General features: G+C 42.7%; 1 protein-coding gene across 1 annotated transcript in view; it reads left to right on the top strand.

The window, feature by feature from the left end:
• The first annotated feature begins 2312 nt into the window (after positions 1-2312).
• The window catches only part of LOC126252906 (pyrethroid hydrolase Ces2e-like), a 128676-nt gene continuing 119677 nt past the window's right edge, over positions 2313-11311 (top strand). The window contains exon 1 of the mRNA XM_049953881.1: positions 2313-2405. Coding sequence (XP_049809838.1) covers positions 2343-2405 — 63 coding nt within the window. The 5' untranslated portion in view covers positions 2313-2342. The remainder of the gene's footprint in view (positions 2406-11311) is intronic.

Raw genomic sequence — 11311 nt, 5'->3', positions numbered from 1 at the left:
CAACCACACCATCCGAACTCCCTCTCTGGCGCCTTTACCTTTCCTAAGGCCAAACTGACCGTCATGTAACAGACCCTCAATTTTCTATTCCAGTCTTCTGTATATTACTCTTGTCAGCAACTTGGATGCATGAGCAGCTATGCTGTCTGCCATTGCTATCTTCGGTATTCTGTGGTTGATATTTTTCCGAAAGTCTCGAGGTATGTCTCCAGACTCACAGCCTGTATACACTAATTTGAATACTTGCTTGGCTGTCCCTTTCCCCAATTATTTCAGGTATTCCGAATGAGTGTTATCTATTTCTTCTGCCTTATGTGATTGCAAGTCCAAAAAAACTCTATTAAACTCCAATACTAAATCCTGTATGTCATCCATGTCGACTCGCATTTCTTCCTCAGTCATGTCATCAAACAAGTCGTCCTCATAGTGACCTCTAGGTTTCTCTTTCCACCAATTTGCACTTCCCTCCCCAATCAACAATGTAATTCCTGTTACATTCTTAATGCTGACGATCTCGCTTTTAATTTCCTGAAGGTTATTTTGAGTTTTCTATAAGCTAAATCAATCCTTCAGACGACCATTTTCGATTTCTTCGCATTTTTCCTGCAGCCATTTCTGGTATTACCCACTGTCGAACCACGCCATGCAGTCCATGTGGAGGTGTTGGCAGTAACCATGTGACTGCACCAAACGTCTGTGGCAGGCTCTCAGAAACACCCCGTGTAGCATGTGCGGTCAGCGTCACCACGGAGCCGAATTAAGAAGACGCTGCGTATACCGCTGGTCAGTCTCCGTGTGTTCGTTGAGTTCTGCCTGGGCCCTCGAAGCGTCACGGGCAGCCTCTGTTATTGCTGTGATTGACAAACCAGTCTATCTCAAGGACACGGAAGCGATTGTATTGTGGACTTATATCAGTCAAGTTAAATAAAAAGACATTACTTAAACATTTCATGTACGTCTCGTTATTTTTGATCTTCTGTAACCTTCCTTCTTAGAAGTGTACGTTCTACAACTAAACTGCCTCTTATGCTGCGCATTAGCGCAACATCTACAGCCACAGACAACTTCAGTCGTATCTCTTCATTCCTAAGTAATTCAATATCTTACCTCATTGCACAGTTATTCCTCTGGACTAGTTTCTTAAACTTCAACCTGCTCTTTATTATAACCTTTCTATATCTGCTCCACAGGACGCAATGTCTGCCCATGATATTATCCGATTCGAATCTTCCGTATTTCCGGGCCGTTTCCAAGTATATCAGCTTCTCTTCTGATTTTTTGGCACTGTATTCACAATTACAAAGTGAAATTTATTGCATAACTAAGTCTTTTTCTTCTCTCATTCCTGCTTCCTAGCCCATATTCTCCAATAAATCTTTCTTCTAGGCTTCCCTCCGCTACTGCGTTCCTGTCACCTATAGTTATTTATCATTTCCTTTTACATATTGAATTACCCATTCATTGTCTCATATACTTTTTCTACCTATTCGTCTTTCGTTTGTGACGTCAGCATGTACACCTGAACTACTTTTGTTAACGTTGATTTACTGTCGATTCGGACAGAAGCAAACCCTACCACTAACGTGTTCATAGTGCTCGCTCTACCCTTATTTCTCATTCATAACGAATCCTGCTCCTGTTATACCATGTTTTGATGCTGTTTATACTACCCTATGATATTATGACCAGAAATCTTTACGGTCTTTCCATTTCACTTTACTGCCAAGCAATTTTTTTCGCATCACTGACTCCCACTGCATCTAGACTGAGTTTTCAGATTTCCGTCTTCATATTTTCTTGGTTCCCTGCCACGTTCAGACTTCTCACATTCCATTAATCTAGTTAATTAATTCATTATTATGTTGTGCCTCAATGTTTTTCCAGTGATCGATCTGTAAGAAACAAAACGGTTGTGATTCTAGCGTGTAGAATGGACATTCTTTATCTTGATGCCTAATTGACAATAATTTTGCGAAGTAAGGGCTGGATGAAGAAGATAAAGTAAGCACTTCTCTTAGTTAACAATGGAAAAGACGTCAGCTTTCATTCACTTTACGAGAAACAAGGGAGCACAGGCACCAACGTTCAAAACTTTGTTTACAAGCTTCTTTCAGCCACTAACACAGAAACACAGCCAAGAGACAATGCATGAATTCACGTGACTGTATTTTACTCTTTGAAAATGGAACACACCTGTGCAGCAGCTGTATCGACAACAGGCTACCGAGAAATTTCAGTAGCTTGCAAACCTTGAGTGAAGGCCGAGGCACATTTAAAGGATCAGCCATAATATGCAAAAGCGTCATTCGGGTTCTGCTCACGAAGCTGACGAACCTTTTGCCATGCTGCTGAACGTCAGAAAATTGTTTGGCGTTCTCCTTCTTCAGTTCATCACCTATGGCCAGGTAACGTTTAGCTTCGACAAATTTTTTGAACGCATTAGTTAACCGTAAACTTAAGGAAACAAGACGTCATATTTTTGTACTGAAATGGTAGTAATTCATAATGACTAGTGGTGTAGATTTAGAGACCTAGAATAGTAGTTCTAGTGCTGTAAAATAGAATCGAGGAAATATAATGAATATGTCATGATTTGAGAAAAATTCGATAGATTTGTCGTAATTGTGAGTTTCCATAATGAAGGTGGGATATCTTCCAGATAACTGATGCATTGTGGACTGTTTGTATTAGTTTATTCTAAGCTTTTCTGAATGGTTACTGGTATGTTATCAACGCCGAAAGATAACCCGTTACATTGAGAACGGTCTTAAAGAGGATTTATTTACAGAATGGTTTTGAACGCCTACTGGGTTACATTGCTGGTATTAGTGGGGAGCACAGATATTTCCTCATTGTACCACATAAGGGGAAAAACATGTTAGAATCGCCTTCTGAACGAAAGAGGGAGCAAATAGACACTAGCCACCACTTACTGTAGAATGGGGCTATACTTATACATGCGGCGTTGTTCTGGTTCTCTTCTTATTACACATTATACACAAGAGAGCTGTGGCTATATTTATGTTAAGTGTAATGAACTGCTGGAACTTGGTTCTTTAATTTACTGTATTTCACAATTTTGTTGCTATACTGCATGGCTGTAATGTGTAAGCATCTCTGAACAAGCATAAGTAGAATTAAAATGTGAAGCCATTTCAGAAGCCGAATATATGAGGGGGTATAAGACAGTGGAGAAAATGGAGACAAAAGATGCAAGTTGGCAGTGAATTGAAACTGTTGCAAATTAGTAACATATTGTGTATTTAAAATCTTAAACATGCAGCAATCAGCAACAGTAGAATTATGGATACAATGGGAACCACACATCCAACTAGTTGCACCTAAGTAAAGGTTTTAATCAACTTCTGACATGCAACTGGTTGGCTGTGTGGTTCTCATCGTGTCCGTATTATGTATTTGAAAATAAAATAATATCTGGAACCATTGGGGAAGTTGACAACGAAGCAACTATTCAAACTGTCTACGAGTATCAGAACATATATGCAGACCTTTGGAAAAGTATCACCCATACAATCCCTAAGATAGAAATGGTAGACAAGTGATAGAACTGTCATACAATCAGCTTAACAGTTCATGCATCCATGTTCCTGACAATTGTAATATACAGAAGAATGCAAAAGATCAGTGGATTCTAAACCAGCAGTATGTCAGTACCATACCGGGTATCCATAATTGTTTTCCGGAAATGCTGGTCAAGACTTGTCGAAATAGCTGAAAGTACTCGTCTAAGTCGCCACCCACAATAGGTAGGATAACAGGATATTTTTCGGCAAATTTGTACTCCTACGCCACAGTCCGACAGCGATTCGAGAGCAATGAAGAGAAGCTGGGGTTAATTTCAGGTCGAACTGAAGAAAACGTTTAGTGACAACCAGCAACAAGACCGCTTATCAGACGAAAATTGAAGAACCAGATCCAATGACAATGTCAAGCGATGCAATACAATTGTTCCCCATGCCACGTTATGAATCAGTATACGACAGAAGCTGGCAAAATAAAGGTCTTCATAACAGGAGTCACAAATGCATGTACCAAGCTCTTCCGGTAAAGGATGTCACAACTACTGAGGAATTTATTAGGCGCTACCAACTCATCGAGCAAATGCTACGAAGGGTCCCTGTGGCAGTTATTGAAGATCTCCGAGTCCTCGTCCCTCTTATATGCCATTAATAAGAGAAGAGATAAATGGACTTCACCAACTCGAACCTGCACCGCAAAACAACCCAGCATCCAAAAACGCAGATACAACCAACTCCTCTGCCCAGTGTATCGCCCAACAGATGAACAGGTATTTCGAGGACAGAGAATACGTACCGTTACGTTTCTACTGACGATACACTGGACACGTTGTATACTGCTGCAGAGAAATGTGACAAGTTTTTGACCATTACTACGCCGTCAGACATCAAACATTACAAAAAATTTTATTGAAGCCCATCAACTGAATAGGATTAATAGTTGACCGGTAAAAGAAGCTCTCTGTTGTGTCTTGAACAAGTTACTCCGAAACATGTCGTAGCTGTTCCCCGTCGTCGTACAGACGTACCAGCATCTCGTCTGACCGCCGAATTCAGGAAAACTACCGGACGCGAAGCGACCGCACGCGTAAGTGGGCCCGACTGGGATGAAAACCCGCCATGGACAACAGTCACAAAGATACCAGAAAAAGTTTAACATTACTGTTTAACATCACGTCGACGATGAGATCGTTAGAGATGGGGCGCAAGCTCGGATTAGAGAAAGATGTGGTAGGAAGTCGGCTATGTCTCTTCGTAGGAACCATCCTGGCATTTGCCTTAAACGATTTAGGAAAATCATGGAGAACCTAAATCAGGATCGCCGGATGTGGATTTGAAGCGTCATCCACCTGAATGTTAGTCTAGTGTGCTAACCGGTGCGCAATCTCTCTCGATCCCAAGGTGTCAGTAAATCACCCTGACGCCATCATCGACGACCAACCTGGTCGCTAGGCGACTCTGGCACTTCTCTTTCAGTAACCCCGTGGTCTAGGGGTAGCGTCTTTGATTCATAATCAGAAACGTCTTCGATCCCGGGTTCGATCCCCGCCACTACCTAAATTTTGATAAATAATCAGCATTGGCGGCCGAAGACTTCCCGCATAAGAAGTCAGCCACATTCTGCCAACGGCCTTGTCAAAGAGGGCGGAGGAGCGGATAGAGGTTCAGGGCACTCTCTTGTCCTAGGGGTGGGAAATTGCCCCTAAAGGCGGAAGAATCAGCAATGATCAACGACATGAGGATGCAGAAGGAAATGGAAACTACTGCATTAAAGACACGTAACGTGTATCCACAGGACATGTGGCCTGTAATTGAAGAAGTGTCATGATGATCTCTCCATTGGCAAAAGATTCCGGAATAGTCCCCCATTCGGATCTCCGGGAGAGGACTGCCAAGGGGGTGGTTACCATGAGAAAAACACTGAATAATCAACGAAAGGATAACGTTCTACGAGTCGGGGCGTGGAATGTCAGAAGCTTGAACGTGGTAGGGAAACTGGAAAATCTGAAAAGGGAAATGCAAAGGCTCAATCTAGATATAGTAGGGGTCAGTGAAGTGAAGTTGAAACAAGACAAGGATTTCTGGTCAGATGAGTATCGGGTAATATCAACAGCAGCAGAAAATGGTATAACGGGTGTAGGATTCGTTATGAATAGGAAGGTAGGGCAGAGGGTGTGTTACTGTGAACAGTTCAGTGACCGGGTTGTTCTAATCAGAATCGACAGCAGACCAACACCGACAACGGTAGTCCAGGTATACATGCCGACGTCGCAAGCTGAAGATGAACAGATAGAGAAAGTGTATGAGGATATTGAAAGGGTAATGCAGTATGTAAAGGGGGACGAAAATCTAATAGTCATGGGCGACTGGAATGCAGTTGTAGGGGAAGGAGTAGAAGAAAAGGTTACAGGAGAATATGGCCTTGGGACAAGGAATGAAAGAGGAGACAGACTAATTGAGTTCTGTAACAAGTTTCAGCTAGTAATAGCGAATACCCTGTTCAAGAATCACAAGAGGAGGAGGTATACTTGGAAAAGACCTGGAGATACGGGAAGATTTCAATTAGATTACATCGTGGTCAGACAGAGATTCCGAAATCAGATACTGGATTGTAAGGCGTACCCAGGAGCAGATATAGACTCAGATCACAATATAGTAGTGATGAAGAGTAGGCTGAAGTTCAAGACATTAGTCAGGAAGAAGTAATACGCAAAGAAGTGGGATACGGAAGTACTAAGGAACGACGAGATACGTTTGAAGTTCTCTAACGCTATAGATACAGCAATAAGGAATAGCGCAGTAGGCAGTACAGTTGAAGAGGAATGGACATCTCTAAAAAGGGCCATCACAGTAGTTGGGAAGGAAAACATAGGTACAAAGAAGGTAGCTGCGAAGAAACCATGGGTAACAGAAGAAATACTTCAGTTGATTGATGAAAGGAGGAAGTACAAACATGTTCCGGGAAAATCAGGAATACAGAAATACAAGTCGCTGAGGAATGAAATAAATAGGAAGTGCAGGGAAGCTAAGACGAAATGGCTGCAGGAAAAATGTGAAGACATGAAAAAAGATATGATTCTGGGAAGGTTAGACTCAGCATACAGGAAAGTCAAAACAACCTTTAGTGACATTAAACGCAACGGTGGTAACATTAAGAGTGCAAAGAGAATTCCACTGTTAAATGCAGAGGAGAGAGAGCAGATAGGTGGAAAGAATACATTGAGAGCCTCTATGAGGGTGAAGATTTGTCTGATGTGATAGAAGAAGAAACAGGAGTCGATTTAGAAGAGATAGGGGATCCAGTATTAGAATCGGAATTTAAAAGAGCTTTGGAGGACTTACGGTCAAATAAGGCAGAAGGGATAGATAACATTCCATCAGAATTTCTAAAATCATTGGGGGAAGTGGCAACAAAACGACTATTCACGTTGGTGTGTAGAATATATGAGTCTGGCGACATACCATCTGACTTTCGGAAAAGCATCATCCACACAATTCCGAAGACGGCAAGAGCTGACAAGTGCGAGAATTATCGCACAATCAGCTTAACAGCTCATGCATCGAAGCTGCTTACAAGAATAATATACACAAGAATGGAAAAGAAAATTGAGAATGCGTTAGTTGACGATCAGTTTGGCTTTAGGAAAAGTAAAGGGACGAGAGAGGCAATTCTGACGTTACGGCTACTAATGGAAGCAAGACTAAAGAAAAATCAAGACACTTTCATAGGATTTGTCGACCTGGAAAAAGCGTTCGACAATATAAAATGGTGCAAGCTGTTCGAGATTCTGAAAAAAGTAGGGGTAAGCTATAGGGAGAGACGGGTCATATACAATATGTACAACAACCAAGAGGGAATAATAAGAGTGGACGATCAAGAACGAAGTGCTCGTATTAAGAAGGGTGAAAGACAAGGCTGTAGCCTTTCGCCCCTACTCTTCAATCTGTACATCGAGGAAGCAATGATGGAAATAAAAGATAAGTTCAGGAGTGGAATTAAAATACAAGGTGAAAGGATATCAATGATACGATTCGCTGATGACATTGCTATCCTGAGTGAAAGTGAAGAAGAATTAAATGATCTGCAGAACGGAATGAACAGTCTAATCAGTACACAGTATGGTTTGAGAGTAAATCGGAGAAAGACGAATGTAATGAGAAGTAGTAGAAATGAGAACAGCGAGAAACTTAACATCAGGATTGTTGGTCACGAAGTCAATGAAGTTAAGTAATTCTGCTACCTAGGCAGTAAAATAACCAATGACGGACGGAGCAAGGAGGACATCAAAAGGAGACTCGCTATGGCAAAAAAGGCATTTCTGGCCAAGAGAAGTCTACTAATATCAAATACCGGCCTTAATTTGAGGAACAAATTTCTGAGGATGTACGTCTGGAGTACAGCATTGTATGGTAGTGAAACGTGGACTGTGGGAAAACCGGAAGAGAAGAGAATCGAAGCATTTGAGATGTGGTGCTATAGACGAATGTTGAAAATTAGGTGGACTGATAAGGTAAGGAATGAGGAGGTTCTACGCAGAATCGGAGAGGAAAGGAATACGTGGAAAACACTGATAAGGAGAAGGGACAGGATGATAGGACATTTGCTAAGACATGAGGGAATGACTTCCATGGTACTAGAGGGAGCTGTAGAGGGCAAAAACTGTAGAGGAAGACAGAGATTGGAATACGTCAAGCAAATAATTGAGGACGTAGGTTGCAAATGCTACTCTGAGATGAAGAGGTTAGCACAGGAAAGGAATTCGTGGCGGGCCCCATCAAACCAGTCAGTAGACTGATGACCAAAAAAAAAATAAAAAGCTAAAATGTTTATGTCACCAGCTAAATACGTATATGTTTCGTGATACGAAAGCGACTGCAGTGAAAGTCGCAAAAGGGAAATATGTCCAACAGACCAGAACACGTACTGCAAGAATAACTATCAATGACAGAACACAGCCCTTCGAATTCGTGGTTTTAACAAAATGTAGTTATAATGCTGTTCTCAGATACGGGCATCAAAAGCAATCATAGACTGTGGATAAACAGAGCTCTAGATTAACGGTGGTTGTTTGCCGTTGTAGATTTTTGCTAGCCCTTTGCAATCAACGAGACGAGTTCCGGTCCTCAATCTAGGTATTCAGTTAACCGTGAGGGTTTTATAAATTGCAAAAAGCGACTCAGTCTCAAAAAAGAAATCTACATGCTAGTGTTATTATTATAAGCATTGCAGAGAGACAAGAATAACTTCATATTACTAACTATAACGAGAAGCCACGATTCTGTCCTGAAGGGATATTCGTAGGGACAACTGAACCAGTCCGAGAATGGCAGGTTAGCGACTAGTAGTAGAACAGTGCTCTACTACCATTGCAAACAACGCAGTAGAGGAAGCTACTGTCTAACTGAAAATGGGAATTAGCCTCACGAAGGACCAATGAGGATCATAGTTATCCATTCTCAAGAAATTTTAGGATACATTCAAATCAACAATGGATAACATTGGTAATGTTATGGCTCACGGTAAAGAACCGAGAAACATCTACCAATAATCCAGATATGAAACAAAGCGTCGCCTGCTCAACGACGTACAATTAGAGGCGTTGTGGAAAAAATGCTTCAAGATGATATTATTGAACTCTCAGAGTTCTCAGACTTCTAGTGAGCAAAAAGAATGGCAAAAGGCGATTCTGCGCCGAGTCCCAACCACAGTACAAAATCACAAAAAAGATCATTACCGATTCCCGCATACTGACGATAACCTAGGCTGACAGAAGAAAGCAAAATACACACATCAAAAAAAGTTTTGCATCACCCTGGTTCCCAGAACTCCTGTAGATAGACGATGGATATGGATATTGTATCACACAGTCCCTTTGATTGTTCAGAGATGTCACTAAAACCGGCCAAAGACGTAAACAACCATGCATGAGCAGCGCCTATTAGACGGGGGTGGTCCGACAGCCGATCAGTTCCAGTCATTCCACAAGGAAGGAGGTACACGGCTCGCGTTGTCTGTAGTTCAACTATACCTAGACGGTCAGGACCATGGTTCGATCGCATCGTCATTGTTACTTGGTGCCAGGAAGGGCTTTCAACAAGGGAAGTGTCCAGGCGTCTGGGAGTGAACCAAGGCGATGTTGTTCGGACATCGAAGAGATACAGAGAGACAGGAACTGTCGATGACATGCCTCGCTCACGCCGCCCAATGGCTACTGCTGCAGTGGGTGGCCCCTACCTACGGATTATGGCGTGGAGGAACCCTGACAACAACGCCACCATGTTGAAACTGTGCGCAATAGTTTGCTTGATGCGCAACTTCACTCCAGACATCCATATCGAGGTCCATCTTTGCAACCACGCCATGCAGCGCGGTACAGATGGGCCCAAAAACATGCCGAATGGACTGCTCAGGATTGGAATCACGTTTTCTTCACCGATGAGTGTCGCATATGTCTTCAACCAGACAATCGTCAGAGACGTATTTGGAGGCAACCTGGTCAGGCTGAACGCCTTAGACACACTGCCCAGCAAGTGTAGCAAGTGGAGGTTCCCTGCTGTTTCGGGATGGCATTCTGTGGGGCCGACGTACGGCGCTGGTGGTCATGGAAGGCGCCGTAACGGCTGGACGATACGTGAATGTCATCCCCCTACCGATAGGGCAACCTCATCGACAGCATATTGGTGAGGCATTCGTCTTCATGGACGACAATTCGCGCCCCCATCGTGCACATCTTGTGAATGACGTCCTTCAGGATAACGAAATCGCTCGGCTAGAGCGACCAGCATGTGCCCCAGACATGAACAAGCCTGGGATAGATTGAAAAGGGCTGTTTATGGATGACGTGACCCACCAACCACTCTGAGGGATACACACAGAATTGCCGTTGAGGAATGGAACAATCTGGACCAACAGTGCCTTGAACTTGTGAATCGTATGCCACGACGAATACAGTAATGCATCAATGCAAGACGACGTGCAACTGGGTATCAGAGGTACCGGTGTGTACAGCAATTTGGACCACCACCACTGAAGGTCTCGCTGTATGGTAGTACAACATGCAGTGCCTGGCTTTCATGAGCAATAAAAATGGCTGCAATGATGTTTACGTTGATCTCTATTCCAATTGTCTGTTCGGGTTCCATAACTATGGGAACCGAGGTGACGCAAAACTTGCTTTGATGTGTGTATTTATCAACCTCGGACACGCAAACAGGTTCATGAGACTGACTGGGAAAAGATAAAAACTCGTGTAGGCCTCTATGAGTTCAAAGTTTGCCGTTTGTACTCTGTTAACACTCGAGACATCTTCGAACGTATGATGCACAAACTGTGCCGACAACTTAAATGGACAAACTGTCTTTGCAATTTGGATGACTATGTATTTTTTTTCTTTTTTTCTATTGAAACCTTTTAAGAACATATAAGCTGTCTACAAAATGTGCTGAAGTGTGTTCAGAATGCAGGTCTCCACCTAAATCCGAAAAAGTGCCTCTTCATCAACCAATGAAAATCTTGGGGCATCTAGTGAATGGCCATAACCCGCCCTGCTCCAGAGAAAATAAGAACAGTCTCAGAATTTTCGACTCCCCAACACAATTGTGATGTGAGAAGTTCTCCTGTAATATGCTCATCCTACCGCCAATTCATGTAAGTGTCTGCACTAAGGTGCATCCATTGCAAGTATTAGTGCAGGGAGACACCAACATTCCTGGGAACAAGGTGCAAGGGAATCCTTCATTGTCCTCAATGAGACGCTAACATATCCTTCAGT

This window comes from Schistocerca nitens, chromosome 4, assembly GCF_023898315.1.
Source record: "Schistocerca nitens isolate TAMUIC-IGC-003100 chromosome 4, iqSchNite1.1, whole genome shotgun sequence".
In the NCBI taxonomy this organism is placed as follows: Eukaryota; Metazoa; Arthropoda; class Insecta; order Orthoptera; family Acrididae; genus Schistocerca; species Schistocerca nitens.
The sequence above is the reverse complement of the archived record's forward strand: the minus strand, read 5'-3'. Positions and strand labels throughout refer to the sequence as shown.